The following is a 22,124-nucleotide window of genomic DNA, read 5'->3' on the forward strand; positions in this document are numbered from 1 at the left end:
TATGGGGTTGAGAAACACAGGTATCACAGTAAGAGCTGGAGAATTTCACTATAAACTGGCAGCTGACTGAATTTGTAAAGAGAGTGCCTTGATGTTGCGATTCATATATAACTTATTGTAAACATAACAGAATTATAAACAGGATAAAAGCTCTTCTTCGCCTTCATACACATCTCTTTGCTTTCTCTCCACTCTTCTAGCTCTCTCATTGGCTGTTGACCATCTCATACTACAGGACTTGAAAGTTTTGAGTCGTAAAAATTAAAATGTTGGCCTCCAAATCAATCTGGAGCCTGACTGGGAGGCTAAAGATTGACTCGTTTCTCCTCTTAAACTACCAGATAATCCGTGCTGTCAACTGCTTCCAATCGAGCTCCCAACCTGCAAAATCCTGTTTGTGATAATGTGTCAAAATCCTGATTGTGATAATTTGTCAGGACGGGCAAACTGGGGTAAAACTGGGCCAAAAATAGTGTAGCATAAGCTCATCTTGAGGCAAAAGTATCAGCACTGAATATGCTTCACAAACCTAATAGTTTACAGAAAGGCCTCACTTTTCTCATTTCCAATGGTTCAGATTGGAATAATGATCATACACGTCCAAAACAACCTGTCCATGCTCCACCCACAAATGTTTTTTCTTAGCTACTGTTGCTAAGTTGGACAAGCTCTACAGATTAAAGGCAAAATTCTATTCAATCTAATGAGTCATCGTAGAACAAGACTGGGTGCAGTGTTTGTTGTGTTATTGAGTTAATATTAGTACAGTGACAATTCTTCTTTCAGCGACAGTCTGACTAGTTTCAATTAGCACAATCCACCCAAAGGAAAAATGTCTCTCTCAAGATCAGGTTTTCTTTGTCTAAAGGAAAAATAAATCTAAATAAAAAATTAAGTATTTTGTTAAAGGAAAAGTTCTGTGAAGAATCTGATTTACCCAATATCCCACTTATTAAACTGGAGCTGCAAGGCTAACATTGCTAACAAACACTAGCACTCAATAGTCACCCAAATAGCCCAAATCGTTTCTGTAAAAATGTGCTATACATGCTTAAACTGCATCCACATCCTCATTAATGTCACACAGACTTGTCGACGTGGTTTAGGGCACAGTGTAACTAACTGTGAGCTATGAAAATGAACTCCAAACATGTCTCAGCTGATCTGCTACATCTGGGTTAAGTGAAATATTGTGTAAATTAGATTTTTTGCCAAACCATTCCTTTAACGAAGGATCAGTGTGTTCTGAATTCTTTCTTCTAAACCCTCTTAAGGAGAAAAGAGGGGATTACTAGTGTTCTGTGAGACGGCAGCTTTAACTTGTCTCCTGTGGCCTGTGGGGTCGTGACATTCAGGTTAAGAACCCCTGTGAGACTGAGTGATTTCTGACATGCAGAGGAGCCATATGAGAAAATTGAGATCTACACTTTTTGTGATGTAAATATTATTTAGTTAAGACTGCAGTGGGTGAGTTAAGATAATTACGCCATCTGTGAGACAATATTTCAAAGTCAGAAAATCTAAGAGATGTTTCTCAGGAACCAAACTGAAGAAATATGAAAAAAATTATTACGTCTCATATTGATTTCAAACAAGACTCTAGCAACATCTAGGAAGTAAATGAGGTTAATGGGATCTCATTTTAGTATACTTCTTTTCAAGCTGAAAGGGTCCAAGTTCAGACTGGCCAACCTAGAAAACACCACATTACTGTGACAGAATGCTTTTGTGACCAGAGCAAGGATGTCAATTCATTTCTCTTATGACTTCCACTTTTGTGCAAAGAAAGACATCTTACCTTTCTGATTCCTTGCAAACAGTCAAGAATCGTCAGGTTGTATGTGCAATTTCCAAACGACGCATCCCTGAAAAGAGAGGAACAAACAGATGAGAAACAGAAACAGAGATTGAAAGTATAGGAGAATGAAAAAGAAAGAGATAGGAAGTGTGAAAGTGAGTACATGAAAGTACTTCTGCGTTTGACATCACGTGTGCTTCACAGGCAGTGAAATCTTTTTATTCACTTCAGCAGCCAGAGGTCACAGGTTTGTTTCTGTGGACTCTCGTTTCCCCCGTGGGAGTGAAAAAGAAGAGAAAGCCTGGCCACATGAACACTGAACGCACAGGCCTAAAAATAGACCAGCAAACACTGAGGGTTCGTACAGCTGACCCAGATCATAAACAGTACCTCACTTTTAAAGAAAGTGAAGCAGCACTCGCCCACAAAAGCAGGGAAATGGGTCACGAGGTCTCATCTACAGATGTGGGTGTTAGTATATACACAGAGAGAGAGAGAGAGAGAGAGAAGCAAGTGCAGCAAGAAGAAAACAGAGAAAGAAAGAGCAGAGAGACAGTGAGAGAGAGACAGAGAGAGAGAGCGAGAGAGAGACCGAGAAAGAGAGAGAGAGAGAGCGATATATTGCTTATTTTAAGAATAAAAACAAGCTTGTTGTATTTTTACCATCTTACCATTTTTACCACAGTGAAATCTGTGATTAATGATTTATCAAATAAATTCCTAAAGGATCAGAATCGGACTGAACAGTTGTGAGGTCACATTTACACCCCTATAACCTAAATATATGAATGCACTGTTAAATCAAATGGTGAAATATGGTGCAGTGGTGGCGAGTGGTCAGCTGATCGCTGAATGGATCTAACTCGTCCACTCACTCATGACTCAGGACCAGGTTCACTTTAGCATCAGCAGATCTGCTGGGTGCTTTAAATGTATGCCTGTTTAGGTTTAATTGGTGATATTTTTGGGGGTAGGGGAAATGGGTCATACTTCTGCAGGGATCCTGCTCCTGCCTCTCTACCCGTAAAAGTGGGCTAATTTCTGATTTTTAATTAAAAAATTACAATTACAAATTTCCCTGGTAAATGAATGAGTTTATTCCTAGAGCAGTTACTGGCAGCACTGTTTTTTTGCAGAGATGAGCTGGAAACTCTCTTGCTATGTTTTACTATGCTTTTGTAGGGTGTAAATCTCTCAGCTCAGTCATTCGATTATAGTGCAATTCTCTAGGAAATGATCAAATTCATCAAGAAATCTCAGATTTCAATCTCAGATGTTTTGCTTAATTTCCTTTTTGTTGGTAGGATTCAGAAATGCTTTTTAAAATACACTGAAAACAAAACTGTGACTGGAGTACAACTGACACATTTTTGGAATGGAGTTTCTGCAAATATGTGATTTGCAATTGCCACTTTTGGCTGATCTGTGTTGCAAATTCTATGATGTAAATGGGCATTCGGATGCTGCTGCTATACAGACACCAAAATATCTTAGTACAATTATGCAGGACTCATTGTACTACATACAGCTGCTTATTGTCAATGTGGCACTTTATTTTAAAGTTTGGCCCATTAACAAGCAAATAATATTTACACAATATTTATATTGCGATTTTGGCTAACAGAAAGTACTGGAGGCTAATCAAAATTACTATTTCGAAAAAAAGAGTGAAATCAGCCACAAAAATTAAATATCGGTGCATCCAGAAAATACACAAAGCTTTTTTTTCCCCTGATATTTTCTTGAATATCACACTTGAGGCCACCACAATTACATAATTAAAACTGATTACTCAATTAAAAATAATCAATTGAAATTTACTATAAAGGTTCAGGAATCTGAAAACAAAAAAAGCAAAAAAGAGGAAATACTAATTGCTTTTGTGTGCATCACTAAGAAGAAGGAAACCCACACCAGCAGGATCTCAATAATGCATATATGTTTGTAGTCACAAATTTCATACATATAACGTAAATTTAAATGTTTTCGGTTATAAATTAGGTGCTTACAATTACGTAATTAATGATCAAAATAACTGCTAGTTAAAATCACATTAAAATTATAACTGACTCTAAAAATTAATGCATTTAAATCTGCATTTTCACATGAATGCATCACAGTGTAATACTGTTGAACAGGAGTACTAAAAGTTCTGTGGTTCTAAGAGTCGGCTGGACTGCTCCTCCAGACAGTGACAGATGTATGAGCCAAAGCACATGAATTAAAGAAACAGGCTCAGGATTACATAACACCTTACCTCTACAACAGACTAAACACTAGCCCTCAAAAGAGAGACAGAAAATAAAAGCCAATGTCTGTGTAATCTGCCTAAAGAATTACAACCCTGTCTACTGGGAATATTACACAATATGACTAGCACTGCTAAGACTTTGGTGCAGATGGCTTTTGCTCACTTGCTTTTGAAACCACAATCGAAAAGACAGACAATTCTTCCATAAAAAAAGCAAAGCTTCTTTCAAAATCCTTTTCTTTCAAGCTAAAGGTGCAGCTGAAAGGATCAGAAGAATCTAGGTGTAAACCACAAGGTGTGGCACACATGAGCTCACGTGTGAAACGGCACAAAGCCAGGCGCCAGCGACAAAACCAGGAGCCACGCGCCTGTGCGTTATGCAACCTGAACCACACAGCTGATCAGATATGCACAGATACTCATCCACAGCCACAGTAAAGGCCTTAGATAAACACACCACCACGGCAGAGGGCTCAAACGGATTTAGAGGTTAGCATCAATGAATGATTCACGTCTAAAGGATAAAGAGCGAAAGCTTTAGCCCAGTTTATTACAAAGCAGAATGAAAAAAGAAGAAACGGGAACTGGTGGACAGTAAAGATATTAAAATGTCATAGCTGAGGTTCAGAGACATACTGATTGGCCCAGACCAGACATTTTCATCTTTTATTTCCTTCTGGTGTCCACTTACGACATTTTAAGTATCATGTCAAAATTTATGTCGTAATTATTTTTTTTATGTCATCTTTTCAATGCTCTCTTATCCCTCACAATTAAACAGGCTGTTTTTGTTACTGTGCCTTTAATAGGACATGTAAATGATCTCTGTTCTGATTGGCTGCCCTGTATTGTGCCTCATTCAAAAAGCAACCTAGACTGCAACACTGCTTATAATTTCAGTGTAAATGGGCAGAGCTAAACTGCTGTCGACTAAATGGGTGGATATCACTGTCGGAACAAAACCTCACATCTCCACAAAAGTAAAGTTTCTAAGAGGAGAAAAAAATAACTTTAAAATGAAAATTAATGTAATAAGATTTTGGACCATATCTATTCGTTCCTTCTGACACAGTAAATGGCAGCTGGAGTTTTTAAATAATATGAAAAAAAAAAACAACACGTGACAATCTATGTAAATACATGTTTTAGTAACATCACAAAATCTGTTAATCCAAAACAGGGTGATTATGCAGCTTAGCTTCCATATATGGACTATAGAGAGGAATGTAAGGTACTTTTTGGGACTTGAAGTAACTTTATTGTACAACACTCTTAAAAAAAAGATGGTTCTTTAAGGGTTCTTTAGTAAAAAAAAAAAATGGTTCTATAAAGAACCATGAACACTCAAAGAAACCTTTGCAAGATTAAAGAGTTCTCTGCATAATGAGAAGGTTCCTCAGAATGTGTTCTAGATGGTTCTATATAGCACCCAAAATGGTTCTTCTATTGTTACAGTGTCAAGCTTGTAACAATAGAAGAACCCTTTTGGGTGCTATATGGAACCGTTTTCAAAGGGGTTCTACATAGAACTATCTACAGCACATTCTCCGACAATCTGAAGGACGCTTTCATAATGCAAAGAACCCTTTAATCATGCAGAGTGTTCACGGCTCTTTATAGCCCCTTTTTCTTTACTAAAGAACCCTTGAAGAACCATCTTTAAGCATGTAATTTTATTTAGAAAAAGTGAGAAAAAAAATTCTGTTCAGTTTTTCACAGTACAGACCCTGTAAGTGTACAATTTTTAGTGTATCATTATGTTCGCAACATATAATCCAACAGTGATCAAGGTTTTGAGTCCTGCATGACAGGCTGAATTAGCACCCATACACTGAATTCTTATAAACCAATATCTGCTGCTTCTGGTTCAATTTTAAGTTGAAGATCTTGTGACATCACTTAAAGTGATGGTTTTGCCAAAGATTAAAAATTTGCATGAGCAGAAGTCTGCTTTTTTCAGCTATGCACTAGGGCATAATACTAAGGCAGTGGTGTGTTCCTGTGACGCTGGCTCGAACCCCAGTCTCCAACTTGTGGAGCAAATGATTTAACCACTTTGCTACATCCCTTTAAATAAATAATTCATAATAATACTTCAAATATGATTACTGTCAGTCCTGGAGTTGAATGTGTGAAGCAGTAGTGAGTGTAACAACAAACCTGTATCACCGTAAAGACCTTTTATGGGGTCAAATATATACTTTAAAGCTTTTTTTTTTAGGTCTATAGAGAAAATGGATTACGCTGGGAAAAAAATAGAGCCTGTACTTCTTGCACACCAAGTCGAGATATCAATCACAATTTATAGATTCACACAGTCACAGTCATATCTAACAACTTTATTGAACATCATATTTTATGTCTTTATTGTGCAGACCTACTTTGCACTGGAGTTAAAACTGCATGAGTAAAATAATGTACTTTGCTCAAACCGTGTTAAGTTGTTCGGTAATCTCATAGACTCGCTTATGTGTTTGACATTGTATGATACTGTTATCTATAAAAAGGAACACATGCATGTTGTATAAGCCATATTAAAGGCTGAATTTTTGCCCACAGTTCGGTCCATTTTTATAGGCAATACTTTGTCACATATATAATTACTTCTAAATAAGTCCTGATTGTTTCCTAACAGGATCCCCCCCCATCCTCTGTATCCCTCTTTATGGAAAGACAGTGTGATACAAGCAGGACACTGCTGCATCCCAGCCAGAGTGACATCATGTGGAAGCAGGAGGGGAGGGAAAAAAAAAAAGGAAACCATGAGTAACAGAGTGGGCTAAATCTGGCAAACTCCCACCGTCTCAACGCAGTGCTGAAAGTGGAAAGAGAAGGAAGGGAAGGACCCCTGAACTAAAACCCACCCTTACACTCTGGGGAAAGGGTGTGGGACTCCTCCCATGAGACCAAGAAAGATCATCTTACAACATATCATAGCGGTTCCTGGATCACATTTGGAAAGCGCAGCAAGATTTCATCCTACTGTCACTTTCGTAAGAAAAGCTCGTGAGAAAAACCTGACAAGCAACACAAGATGTGATGGACCAACAGAAATTTTGCAGGTTGTTTTTTCCTTTGAGTTAAAAGATGTTAAGATATTAACCCACTGTTTCAGAGAGACAAGGCTTTCTTATGACAGCGACGCTATGCAGTATACTTCTTGTTTGAGGAATGAAATTCACAGACACTAATGTCTCGTTTTAAGCACAGCCACATGAACCCATAAAACAACCAAACACAACACACAAACTTTTCAATGAGTGAATCTAATAGCTATTCAGTAAACACCTCTCCCTCATGTCTGCTCAGTGTCACTATCTCTGCCGGATTTCCTCCACTTTCCCTGCTGTGGCATGCCAAATATTCGAGCAGCTTGAGATCTCTCTCTTCTTGCATAAGAGCAGTTCCATGCCAAGCCCCAAAGCCTTCGTGCTGCAGATTAGAGCTTTCTTACACAGCTCGCTGGACCGCTGCCACTTCACTCCCTAACCCCGACAGCCACTTCCCTGAGAACACACCATACAAGTCCATCAGAGGGTCCTGAACTAATGGAACTTGCAGTCATCCTTCAACAAAAACAAGCTCTCGAAAGTTAGCATACTTCAGCCACTGGGCTAAAAATAAGACAACAGGTCTTACGGGCGTTCCCTTTTCTCGTTCCATTGCTCAATGGGTAAAAATGACTCTGCTCTACTCCTCAGTGTGTGAAAGTTTGTGTCGTATTTTTACCTTCAGATGCTTTTCCTCACCAGCATTTCAAGTTAATAACAACAAGAATTAGTTGTTTAAGTGATCAATAACGCAAGTATTCTATAATTCTGTCCTTTCATGTCTAAAAATTTGATCTCTACTGTTCAAATATGAGATTTTGGATGATAATGTCCTTCTAACTTCATTCGCAGTGTTAAGCACTATTTGACATTTGGATTAGTTTTACATAGAGAGGTGAGGTAATGTCATTTTACCACTAGACATCTATAACGTTCATGACCGATTCACACAAGAAAATAAATCTCAATATAAATGACAGAGGTGGAAGTGGATACTTGGTTTAGGCCTCACTAAGACACAGAATAGAGTTCAGCTTCTCATGCATCACTCAATTTAATCATTATTTCATTTACCCTAACCATATATCTAGCTCTCTCAAATGAATGGAGTGTGTCTTTAGCACCGTCAGTGGGAATTTACAGCCAACAATCAACATCACTGCATTAAATCAAACATTTTGTCATTTTACATGTTTTTATGAGTCGTACACTGGAGGTAGTACAACAGATCTCCACTTGATTTGGGCAACAGAGAATACAAGTAAACGCTTACTTGAGTGCTTCCATGAACTATCAAAAAAATGGTTCTTTAAGGGTTCTTTAGTGAAGAAAATGGTTCTATACAGAACCATGAACATTCACAGAAACCTTTCCATGATTCCATCATGAAAGGGCTCTTCAGACTTATAAAGAATGTACTGTAGATGGTTCTATACACACCTTTTTGAGAATGGTTCCAAATAGCACCAATATTGTTAAGGTGTTACAGCTTGTAACAAAGGAAGAACCCTTTTGGGTGCAATATAGAACCCGTTTCCAAAAGGTTCTATACAGAACCATCTACAGCACATTCATGCAATCTGAAGTACACTTTTATGACGCAAAGAACCCTATAGTCATGCAGAGGGTTCTTTTAGTGTTCGTGGTTCTATACAGAACCATTTTCTTGACTAAACAACCCTTTAAGATCCCATTTTAAGATGGTATTTAAGAAAACCGTGCTTTTGATGGAGTACATGAATATGATGAAATATTTACTCATACGGCAACTCTCACAGGATTACCATAACCTGTGGTTATTTATATGGTTCATTTTATAGCAGGTAAAAAAATTAGCTTGACGCAGGAGCATGCAGTCTGTAAAAAATCTGGGACTAAAATCCTGTCCAAACAGTACTGTATACAGCTTTCTAGATGATCACAGTGCTTCTAGATGATCTAGTGTCTAAATCTAATTTCTTCATTTCTTGCAGCTTCAAACAAATAATTTGAAATCAAAGTTGTGTAATACTAGCATCCTATCAATCATTATATACATCTATCTGCAACAAAATTATATTACTGAAAACAGTGGTTTTACATTTGTAAACTGCAGTATACCTTTTGCATTCAGTGTGTGGTATAGAGTAAGGCTGTACTGAACTGTAACGGGCAGTCGAGGTCAACATCACAGCTAAAAATAGACCCTGTGAAAGTGGCCATCCAAAAAGCCATCAAATTTTGTTCTTGGCACAACAGCAGTAAAAAAAGGACAGCTGCAGGGCTAGACAGAGATCCATTTGGATAAAGTCTGAGGCCTGCACAACCACCCAGCAGCAAAAGAACCTCCTTTGCATTTATAAGCAAAGGCAAGCATCTGAATCACATTCCAGCTGTCATTAATCCCTTTATGGAAACACACTAAACTCTTCACCTTCACTCTCAGTGTTAAGCTCCCAGATCCAGTGACCAGACTGCTTTACTATGAAACTCTTTCAAACCTGCTTAAATTCTTCCCATTAAGAGAGTGAATTCAATTCATTCACTCTCATTAGAGGCCTGTCCCTCACCCACAACACAAGTCTATTTAGTTCCTGTATTAACCAATTCCATGATATTACATAACCAAGTTGCTGGGTTTTGTCGCCGAGGGTGCCATGGCTACCGGAGTTGCGAGAGAGGCGCGCTGACAAAGCGCTTTTCATGGCCAGAAGAGTTCTACAGTCACTAACAAGCACAGCTTTGTGATGAGACAAGAGCCCAATTAACCCTAAGAATGGATGGGGCAACAAACAAACATCAACAATGGTGAGGGAAACCAATGCACGGACAATAAAGACTGATGCAAAGCTCCTCAAATTTGGACCTAGAGTCCGAATCCAGTCATAGCTTTTATCACTGGTAGTTAACTGAGTGGTTAATGTAACTGGTTGGCCACTTTGCCTCCAACTCCCAAGCAAAGAGAAGGTGGAGAATCTGTACAGCCAACATCAATGGCTGTGATTTGAATGCTTCATTAATCAAGCCCCAGGAGACCGTTGTACAAATGCAAATCAAACTGTTGGGAGTTTTAGTTTAAAGCAAAGTTTCGACCAAATATCAATATAAACAACGGAGCCCCTCCAAGGAAAATCCACATATTAACCATTCCACTGTTTTTGGCTTATCAGTTATTTGGTTTACTCTTTAATGTAAAACGTGGCACAAAAAAAAGCCAAACTATGCTTTACTTACATTTTAGTGCCCACTTTACTTCAAACACAGGGCATCGATAAATTCCATGCCATGCTTATATGATTTTTACAAAAAAAGGTCACATATACTGTTATTCAATGCAAGGGCTCAACTGTCTTGTTAGCAAAAATGTCTCAAATTAGGGGTTGATGATATGATGAAAAAAGCCCCAGCAGTGGCATATTTTTAAAAAACTATGTACAGTAACTTTTATTCAGCATTTTACATAATGCACTGGACTAAATAAATTATAAAGGACTACATAGTCCCTTTTGTCAGTGTTTTTTACTGAAATTTCTCATGATAACTATTAATATATTCCTATTTATCTGAAATATACTCAAATTTTGAAATTGGTGGCCAAAAGCATATTGCATCGCTAAAAAACAGTAGTAGCCACCTTGAAACCTGAATTCTCTGTACTTTTATCCATTTTTATAGATAGCAGTATGTCAGAAACCACACTGAGCTTACAATACAAAACTCAAGGCTGTAAGCTAACATTATTTGATAGCTACATTAGCTTTGTAGCTCCAGCGCAAAACTAAAGGAGCAAACATGGCTGTCTTGGCTGATCAGCTACATTTAGGGTAGGGGACAATTAGGAAAATCTGATTTTTGGTGGAACCATTGCTTTAAAAGGGACAATTCAAAAGTGCTAGGAAATGAGAACTGCTACTTTGAGATTTCCACTGTGTTCAACTGAGAAGGATAATCTAGCCCACATAACAACCATACTACACTGATCACTGATGCAATACTTGGTGTAATGACTACCCAAAAAAAACTGTTTGCTCATACATATAAAAATGATTAAGGCACTGACTGGGGCACTACTGAGCAAACCTGGAAGCAAGATAAACATTTGCTCTCCTGCAAGTTCGGACAGGCCTGGAGGATCGGATATGGCTGTATCAACACCGTAACTCAAACCTGACTACCAGATGAATCTGAAGCTAATCTCCAGGGCCATAAAGTTTGAGAAAGATTGCCAAGGGCTTCGGAACAAACTCCCACGCAGTGTGAAAGCAGCATGCAGCGCGAGTGGAGTGAGAGTAGTTAATTAGAAAATCTGCCGCTACACGTGTTGTTTTTCACCCACATCTCGGCTCAGAGACTCTAAAGCTAAAACTGAGGGTCAAGAGTAGTTCAAAATCCCAAGTGATGAAACATCGCTGTCTAAAATAAGGCTCTGAGACATGGAAATAAACAACTTCTGGGAATGTTTTTTCCCCCCACTACATTTTCTGAACCATGTAAAACTCAGGAAATGATGTAGTATAAAAGAAGGATTTGCAGAGTTAACAAATGGTTAATCTTCTGGGAAACCACTAAGTACAGGTCGATAAACGCTACTCGGCTTCTTGTTCAGCATTACTGATTTACAGTTACAATCTTATACTGAAGGTCAGTGCAAATGGGTCAGCTCAATCTTCACTTGGACAGCTACTCTGGTGGTCTTCAGAAGCTAAACAGTAGCTGTTCATATGCATGTAAAGAGAGTCTACAGTCTAAGAAAGTTTGTAAGTTCAAAGCACAGACAAAGCAAGTTTACATTTCATTATGCAGAATCCTAAGTCCATTAACTTCATTCAGTAGGAGGTAGGACTGAACGATTTGGGGGTAATATATGTATAATATATGTACAATTGCAAAGTATTGCAACCATTGCAACCATTGCAACTGAACTGTGATCATTTTCTATAAAGTAAGCTCCCAGGTCTTTACCCCACAGGAAGACCAGGGGTCATATTACAGAAACTTCTTGAGTCGGAAATCTTATCTTATCTGCTTAGTCACCATGACAACTTACATGACAACATACCATATTTATTGTACATTTACACTCAGAGTTGTATGAAAACCCAACACTACCAAAATGGTTTTGTGGCAATAAAGAATTATTATATTATAATACGGAAGTATTGTCATTATTATAATCATATTATTATTATTGAGAAGAGGGTGCTTCTCAGAGCAGGAGGGTGCTCAAAGTTTGTGTGCAACTAATGGACTGGTCAGAAACCAGCAAACAGTCAAGAGGCAAGAATTACCCAGAATACTAAGTGTATCAAACTGAGTCACTTATTCTTATTGCTTCTCTTTCTTTGGATTTGGATTATGTTTAAAATCAACAAGATGGACAGGACTATAGTGCATAATACTAACATCTCCACAGGACTTTCCGCTGTTCTGAGCTTTAGCAGGAGGGCGTCTTTGAGCCTGCATGGCAGTAAAGGCACAGAAGCAGACTGGAGCAGAGATGGCACGACCGCCTGGACACGACTCTACAGCTGGCCTTGCCAAGTCACAATGTGACTTATTCATTACCAAGAGGCTGAGAAAAGGCCCTCCGTCCTATTAAACACACAGTCATTCTCTTTGTCACACTACTTACACACACATACACACACTACCCCCTCATACACAGGCTACAAGTAGATTCCCATAATTACAGATCAGCTTTCACATGTATACACCATTCATTTCAGGCATAATTAACACCTAACTTACACATAGTAAAAATTATTGTTATTATTACTACTACTACTACTACTACAGCAGGCAGGCAAAAACTGCTCAGTTTCTTGATAGTTTGATATATTTAACCTTTTAAACTCCTTGGAACCACCAGTGGTTCCGGTACTGAAAATTCACCCACACAAAGAGCATCTAAGATTTTTGGCTTTTAGCAGTAAACTGTGTGCATACAGCAATATGTGTGATCATGAAACACATGTTCTGTTAATTTGAGGGGAAATTTTACAATAAATAAATAAATAAATAAACAAACATTTATTTCATGCAGTTACTGAATAATTTGCCTGACGATTTGGTCAAAATTTGGTGAATTCAAAAGGAAAAACCAAAATATACCCACGAGCACAAGAGGTTAAAGGGATCAGTTCCTTCTCTTCACTTAAAAACGAAAACTACAAAAAATGAGGACTTCCTCACTAATTCCAACACATTTTTATGTGTATACTGACATCGAATTAAAAATATTTAATAAAATCACCAACATTTGCAGGCACCCTTGCTTAAGGTGGACATTTTTTGCCAGTTAAAAAAAAAATGATGATAGAAATGCATTTGCAGAATCACATAAATGAAAACAGAATAAACTGATTAGAAACTGATGAAAAAAAGAAAATTTTCATCTTATCAAAGAAACAGAAGGTGCTCGCAGCTGATCTTGAGCTATGGAGCCATATTTGTCTTCTCGCTCTTACGATGTAAAATACAGCCATAAAGTGAACTCTATTCTTTTGTACAGCAATGATGGAAACTTATCAATTTATTGCTAAGCATTTCAGTTATTTACGTTAATTTAATTTGACATCTGATTGGAAACCTGGCAACTCATCATCACTACAAATGCACATTTTTGACCGCCTATGGACCACCCACACACCACTAGCCCCTCCTCACAACACACAAACAGTGCTATCCTCCTTCAACCTCCATTCATTTGGGATGGAATCCTCTCTTTGACCCATTCACAAATCCTACAGCGTAGATTCTCTCTGGACACCATCTGTTCTGAACCTGCTTTCAGTCATTCCCTTCTGTTCACCAGCCCTCAATTCCAGGCTACTGTCCATTATGAGTAATTCATAATTTATAATTATAATAATTTTAACAGTGTATTAAAACCTAGAGCTATCGCTGATACACCCCTCAGCCTCCTGCAAGGGTCTCATTTACCGTCTTTTGTGGAAACTGCTGTCAATGAGGAAAACTAGGAACCTGGGTGCATCCAATCAGAGTGAAGTGGGTGGGTGGGGGAGGTCAAGGCTTATGTTATGCATGTCCCCACACTCAAATGACTGGGCTTTTTTATCGAGCTTGAAAACATGTACTGTCTACACTATCTGTACTAATCCACACGATCAAGGGCAGCACTCACACTAGCAGTGTGCTCACCTTTACTTGAGGGCAAACAGCCTCTGGATTTTACTGTTCTAGGTGGCGTGTCTATTTGGGATAAAGTCCAACTCTACACAGGCCGGATTACATCAGCCCCTGACCCGGCTGTACTATAATCCCAAATTAAAAGGCAGAGATTGGCAGTTGGCAGCAGTGAGATAATCTAGCCCTGTGGCAATCTCTGGCATCATGCCACACAGCCAAGTCGATTGTCTGTGCTTTTGTCTCTGGTCAAACATGACAGAATTAAGCACACTACAGAAAATTGTCAACTGTTGGCAAAACTGAACATTCATACAGAACATGTTGTCCTTCTTCATTTATTTTCTGTGGAAAACGTAGCTCAATCCTATTAAAATCTGAGGCAGCAACAGGGCCAGATATATTATGCCACGTCAAAGCAGATTAGAACATGGCGTGCCAGGAGAGAAGTAACGATCAGGACGCTGGCAGGGAAGCACCAGCGGCAATCTGGACAGGATAGTTTTTTTTTGGCTTTCTGACAGTAGTGGTTGGTGTGGGACAATTTCTGACATCAAGCAGAAAGCAGGTCATAGACAAACCCAGAAACACACACAAAAGAAAAAAGGTGTTCATGTGCCTGACCCAGAGTCTTTTTTCGCCCGGTGGCGTGAGGGGGTAATTACGGGGCATTTGATGTCTGAGAACATCACCCTGAGGCTCAGGTGACTCACAAATGGGGCAAGAGAACACAGCCTCTAAACACAGAGCACAATAACATGCGCACATACGCACGAACACGCACCTATTCAAACCGGCCGAAAGATAAAAACCTCTCCTTCATTGTGGAGTTAATAGCAGGGCCACATGCTGCGTGACCTGGGTGCTGATTGCTCACCTGAAGGGCAGGTATGAAGCGTTGGAGCCGGAGATCAGAGCTCTGTAGGCCTCCTCCGGCGTCTTCTTCAGGTAGATCACCTGGAAGAAACAAAAAGATGAAATGTAATTAGGAAGGAAGGAAGGAAGGAAGGATGAAAGGAGATGAGTGAAGTAGGGAGGACGGAAGCAAGGAAGGAAAAGATGAAAATAAGGAAAGAGAGAGAGAAAAAAAAAAAGGACAGAAAAAGAAAAAGAGGTCCCCCGGGCCCCGATGACAGCCGCGAGAGCTGGCGAGAAGGCTGGGCCCGAATCCTTAACACCACCAAGGGACGCGAGTTACGGCGGGGGGAGGATGTCAGCCAGCAGGGACGGGGCAACGACAAAGGCCACGAGAGACATGAAGGTGGGATGCGAGTCCCGAACTCCACCGCCCCCAAAATCACAGCACAGACCTGAATCAAATGCTGCTGTTTCGGTCATAAACTGTAGATGAATGATCATGAGTCAGTTGCTCTGTCTCGTGATTTCCTTACACTGACCGATAAACCTGAGGTAAACTTCACCTCCTCTGAGGATGATGAGCACCCTCATCGCTCTCTCATCCCTGCACTAATTACGCCCCCTCCCCCCTTCTGGGGAGAAGGTGACGGAGGCAGAATGTGGCACAGAGATGACACTCGGTGGATCAGCATAAAGAGGCTTTCTCAAGCTGGGACGACTTGTCACGGTACAGTGTGGCCGACGGACGGAAAAGGTCACTCTCTCACAAACACGCTGCGGGAGTCGGCGACTCATCTCTGCACTAACACCTCTCTCAGACAGAGAGATCGAGAGAACACGACAGAGAGAGAGAGAGAGAGAGAGAGAGAGAGAGAACGAGATCATTCTAATGAGATTTCAGCTCATCGACAGCTCAGTAGGCTAATGCTGGTATCACGAAGACTCCAGAAGATTCCAGTACAGCTATGAAACATACAACAACTAAGTAAGGCTTTATAATCAGATAACATTTTTTTATATAAATAAGATCTGTTTCATAAGAGAGGGACAATATTATATATCTTACTGTATTGTTCATTATAAGCCTCTCAATACAAAACAAACAGGCATCAAACAACACATTCAAGTGGAGCAAACAAAGAACTCAGTTTAATACAGATTATACTGCATGAAATATCATAAAAATTAGACAAACAAGCCCACAATGAGGACAGACCATCCCTCCTTGGAAAATATTTGTCACCTCAAAGCACTTTCCTCACAATATCAGCTCATAAAATACTTTTATAATGTTGAATGAAAATGGAAACATTAACATAAGGAATAAGCCATTAATTACTACCATATCGTATCGTTCCAAAAAATGGATTTGGTGAATTATTGCATCCCTAATGTTTCATAATATTTTGTTTTTCATTTTTTGGAGGTTTGCAAAGCTCAAGCTGGAACAGACAAAATGCACACCAGCAAATAACTACAACTAAGCTGTACGATTTAGCTGAGCCTACAGGAAGTGCTGAGTACAACAGATAATAGAGGTTGGTGATATGACAATGTTATCGTTATTGTGATAAATTACATCTAGAAGATGACAGAAAGAGAGAAAAACAACCACTTTTGGTGTCATTTTGCATCCTGTTTCTTATTATGCTAAATAAAATAGTACTTACAGTATAGTTTTAAGTGTTTTTTTAGCTTTTAGCTAAGTTTTGCTTGTTCATTTTCTCTGTTTCAACTTTTTTGAAACAAACTCAGAAAAGATAAATATTGTGATACGTATTACACATCATGAAGATGTTTTCAAGCACTGCAACTGCATTTCTGCCATATTGTCAATGCAGTATTGCAATACTTGAACACATCTTCATATGTTTTAACATGGCAATGCCACATCAGCAATATACTGCATTTTTGCCATATTACCAATGCCTAAAATAAAAGTATTTATCTAGCACTAGTCTTCAAATCCAGACTTTTAATCAAGTTTCTGGTCCTGGATTTTGTAATCATTTGGTGGTCTTACTCAAGACGGCGAATCAGTTACAACAGCAGTTCAATAAACTACCAGTGATGACAAAAACCAGAAACAGAAACTGGATCAAAGGTCTAGATTTGAACCTCTAGAGCATCTCCTAAAGTCCAGAAATGCTCTTTTGGGTTCTCATGTTAGAGGTTCTGCATTGCAGTTTTGTTCAAACTGTAATTGATTCAACTCATCAGCTCCCCATCAATCGCCATCCCGAGTCAACAGTTCAGCAGGTTGTTAGCAAAATGCAGTAATGGCATCATGAAAAGAAGGCCAGAAGTTTCCAACCCAACAGCATGTGGTGCATTACAACAGCAATAAGCAGTAACATGCAGTATTATGCCCAGAGAATCATGGGAGTATGGTAATGCAGCTGATGGAAGGCCCAGGGACCAAAACACTGAACACACGTCTGTGGCTGTGCTCAGCAGGAGGCCTCCAGCTTTGTTATTCCTGCACGAGCTCATAAAATATGGAGCAGCCAGACAACAAGATCCGCCTGCAGACGTGCAGATTAAGCGCTGCAGCCATAAGAATGGAACACCATGTGTACGTGTGTGTGTTCATGTGTTCGTTTTCATATAACTTCAGGACAAAAATGGCATGAATGTGCAGAAACAACAGGGGAAAACCGCTAACCTGCAAGACCAAAGAACAGTCCTAACTTTGATTTAGGTTCATTTTTTTAAAGCCCCAGAAAACTGTCTATATAACAATATACAGAAGCAATACGTTTCCACACCTCCAAAGTTCAGTCTTAGAAGTTGGTTGCATTTTCTTTCTTATGGTCCAAGTAATCCTGGACCATGCAGTAATGTTGAGGTCTGGACTCTGGGGTGGTCAGTCTATAGATCAGAGAACAGCTGCAGCTTCTTTGATCTGCAAATGTTCTTTTTCATCTATTTTCTTTTCTCAGTAAGAGCTTCTTGAACAGCTACACATCCTTTCAGACCTACAGCCCTGAGTCGTCTTCTCACAGTGGAAGGATGGACAGAAACACCTGTGGATGTTTTCAGATCAGAAGCAGCTTGATTTTCTCCTCTCTCTCAAAGATGAAAGCTGTAAGCGCTGTTTATTTGAAGGGGACAGTTTTTCGATGCACCAGGTCTTGCATGGTTGTTGGGAGTCTCAGTTTCTCCAGTTTTAAGAGCTTCTGTTTTTTTCCACTTTTCCTTATGCAAGTAGATTATCTTATATCTTATCTCCTTAGAAACATCTCCCGAAAAATGATTATCTTGCACTAAATGGCTGTTTAGACTGGAAACTAAATAAATAAAGGGGGGTCTCTGACTTTTGCACAGCATTGCAGGTACTAATGTAAAAATTGCATGTCCTCGTGTCCTGACACAGCATAGAAACTAGTGTTTGTGTGTCCACCATGTGACCCACTGGAAATGCAGAATCCCTGTGTCCAGCTGTTCCACCAACTCCTTTAATCTGCCTCACATGGAAAACCAGGGCAAATGTATTAAAGGGCAAAGAACATCTGCAGTTGGCAGAGGAACCCAGGCCACACATGACCAGATCAATAAAAACCCTCTTAGAGGATGAACATGGAGCCAGAGGAAGAGAATGCACACACATACATGCACACGCTTAGGTAATGACCATTATGGTTCCACTCAAGACCATATCAATTCATCACTGACAGACTGATGCTGCACCTGGCTTTCCTGCATGTGCTTCACTAGACATGCACTTATCAGCAACATGGGACACCAGCTGAACCAGGCACAACAGCAACCAATGGACAGATGAGTTTACAGTCTAAGAGAGAATAAGATCCAACCGAAGACTCAGCTTGAAGAGAGGACTTAATCAGCAGACGTTCAGCACAAAGAGGGCTCTGCAGTCGGGGTTTTTTGTAGGTTGCAGGTATTTTTTCGTTTGCAAAGGGAGTTAATTTAAGCCCAGGATCATGGTTCATGCTAAATTGAGCCTGACTGGCAGGGTGTGCATATCCCCGAGAGACTGACTTTGAGGAAATAGTCTCTACTTAGAAGAGCCACTATGAGACAGATAATTAGTTTAAACACTGAACATACAGTCCTCCTCCATTCGAGCGCCGACCCACTCTGCTCACGACATGGAGAGTGGTGACACTGTATTCTGCAAGGGAATTCTGGGAATGTGAGCTTTCCAAATACAAGATTGGATTTTTTGTGGGGGGTTTTTGTGGTAGTTTATAAATAAGGTTAATACTTTTTATTAATTAGGTCATAAATACCTGAATCATCAATAAGCAGCTATAACAACAGTGACCTGTTAGATCTGACGAACATGTTCAATGAACAGGTTTAATACTGACTGACTGAAAAGACAAAGAAATTCAGTTTCTGAGATGTAAACAAAGTCAGTAAGAGTGGTTTGATGTGAAATGACCCATACAGAAACTTACCGACTCTTTATTTGCTTTATATTCTTTATTTTGTGACAGTGGTGGTGATAGGCACCAGGGAGTCGCAACATCTACTATGCAAATATAGCCATTTTATTTACTATTCAAAACACGTCCTCTGAGTTTTATATGCAATGCTGATAATGGTAAACCAGTGGTAATGCTGAATAAGTTTTCTTTGGGAACAATTTTGCCTTATAACACCCTGTATGTAGCCTTCCACCATGAACATTTTATTTTTTTTTTATAATGTTATAGACCAAAGCCTTAGGCAAAACTGAGGCCTCCTGTCACCGCCACCATCGTAACCATTTAATTATATAAAAAATTTAAATAATTGGCTGAATTCCCCTTTTAGTAACATCAAGACCTTAGTTTAACAGTAGAGATCAATGTAAACGTAATGAGTAACATTTATTACATAACTAATATCAATTAATAAACTAATTTTAAACCATTCAGAAAGTCTTCACAAACACAGCCTTTTTGTAAAGTGGTACAGTTTTTGTTCCATAACTTCCTAAAAGGCCTTTTTATTTTGTTCCTGGAGCTCCACTTCTGCACCAAAAGCAGTCATACTTCATTTTTCCATGATTTCCACACCTCCCTTTATTCCTTATAATTAAAACAGGATGTTTTTCCCCCCACTGTGCCTTTAAGAGTGATACATGTAATTGACTTCTGCTCTAATAGGCTGCCCTGCATTGTACCTCATTCAAAAAGCACTCAGAGCTGAAACACAGAGCTTCAAAGTGAATGGCTGGAGCTAAGCTGCCATAGGCTATGAGCAGAAGAGACTTATATATGTAATGGAGTTGGTTCCCGTGACATCACAGAAAAAATTAACCCCAAACAGGTCATTTTTGCTGCTTAGTTTCCATGTATAGACTGAATGAGCTGTGGAGTGAACACTACCTTTAAAATTTTAACATGTTTACATATTACTTTTAACTCTCGCAAAAAGTGAGGGGAAAGTGTGTTTTGAGACTTCTGACAAAATAAGACCTTTAAACCTCTTTAGACTTCTTTTGTTCATGTTCATAACTACACTTACACAGTTTTACAGAAGTTACTGAATAATTCACAGTAGTTCATAAGTGAATAATAAACCTAGAACTTCGAGGTTATTTACTTTAACAGTTCCAACCCAGCTTTCAGTATATAAACATTCTGTAATATGTTTGAACAGAAGGGTGATGAATTAAAGTGAAAGAACAACAAAGTGCCTTAATGTGTTGGACCACCACGAGCCATCAGAACAGCTTCAGTGGACTCCCCTGGGACACAATCTATGGAACTGTACTGCAGGGATTGAACATCATTCCTCTAAAAGAAATTCCTTCAGTTGGTGTTATGATGATGGTGGAGTCAAGACGTGGGACCAAAATTTGCTACAGGTGTTCCACTGAGCTGAGATCTGGCGACTGAGGCCCACACCACATGATTTACATCACTTTCAAGCTTATCAAACTGTTCAGTGACCCCTCGTGCCCTGCTGATGGGAAAACGGTCATCCTGAAAGAGCCGGGTCAATTGAGGACAACGACAACAACGAATTTTTATTTATAATACACTTTTAATTTAAAAATCTCAAAGTGCTAGCCATTTCCTCCAGTTTTCCTGTCAAATCTCCTTAGGTCTCAGCAAATGTGTTAATCTCCCGAAGTATGTTTAGCCGCTGCTCTTTGCTTGGAAGACACAGTCATTTTGTTTGTTTTTGTTTGCTTGTTTGTTTAGCAAAATAAACAGATAACAGATGTGATGAGGCAGAACAGCCTGACTTCTTTCTTTGCACGTCATGGAAGCAACCAGTCACTCATTCAACGTACTCGGTCAATGTACCAAGAAAAGACGTCACAGTGGACCTCAATGACCCCAACAAGCGCACGGGTTACCCCAGCCTGACTGTCCAGCTAAAGATGATACATCTCTAAAGCCACAGAGGTCACATTCCAGCCAAAGAAAGACATTACTGTGTTGAAGCAGACTAAAAGCCCACTGCGGCTGAACAGAGAGTCAAGCGGCTGGCGTAGGAACACCAAGATATGCTCCAGAGAAAGAGCTGAAACAGACCAAAGGGTCATGGGCAGTGAGAGGACCAGCAGGCTGCATTTCTTAACCTCCTCAATCTATATATAAACACACCACATAGTGCCTTCTGCACTCCTACACACAGTGGAAATGCTGTAGAAACTCACACATTTAAATACAGCCTTCAGCGCACTCGACCCACAGCTGTAGAAGAACTAAGTGCTAACAGGATGTGGGATTCAAGTTCAAATGAATAAACACAAATTCATCACGAAGCCGTTCCACCTGAGCACTCTTCAGAGTGCTAGATTATGCGCAAATCTAGAATATAATCCAGAAAACTCTTCACTGCAGAGCCAGTGAACCATCAGAGTCTGGCTGAATGCTAGCAGGGCTGTCAAAATCAAATTTTCAACATTTCCAATGTAGGTACTCGCAACATTTCATTGTTTGTATCAACAAACAATTTATTCACTTAAGTTGAATGAAAATAGTTGTTAACGTTCATCTTTGACATTCACCAAAATCATACTGACGTTTCTATAGCCAACATCAAACTTTGTAAACAGCTAAAGCTTTTTTTCAGA

General features: G+C 39.4%; 1 protein-coding gene across 4 annotated transcripts in view; it reads right to left on the reverse strand.

The window, feature by feature from the left end:
* Nucleotides 1-22,124, reverse strand: part of cdc14ab (cell division cycle 14Ab) — a 74,681-nt gene that overhangs the window by 38,419 nt on the left and 14,138 nt on the right. For all 4 annotated transcript variants that reach the window (XM_036586210.1, XM_036586211.1, XM_036586209.1 and 1 more), the window contains exons 5-6: nucleotides 15,102-15,181; nucleotides 1,799-1,865 (exon numbers count right to left, since the gene is read on the reverse strand). In XM_036586210.1, the coding sequence (XP_036442103.1) occupies nucleotides 1,799-1,865; nucleotides 15,102-15,181 (147 nt within the window). The remainder of the gene's footprint in view (nucleotides 1-1,798; nucleotides 1,866-15,101; nucleotides 15,182-22,124) is intronic.

The sequence above is a fragment of the Colossoma macropomum genome, unplaced genomic scaffold, assembly GCF_904425465.1.
Source record: "Colossoma macropomum unplaced genomic scaffold, Colossoma_macropomum, whole genome shotgun sequence".
NCBI lineage: Eukaryota > Metazoa > Chordata > Actinopteri > Characiformes > Serrasalmidae > Colossoma > Colossoma macropomum.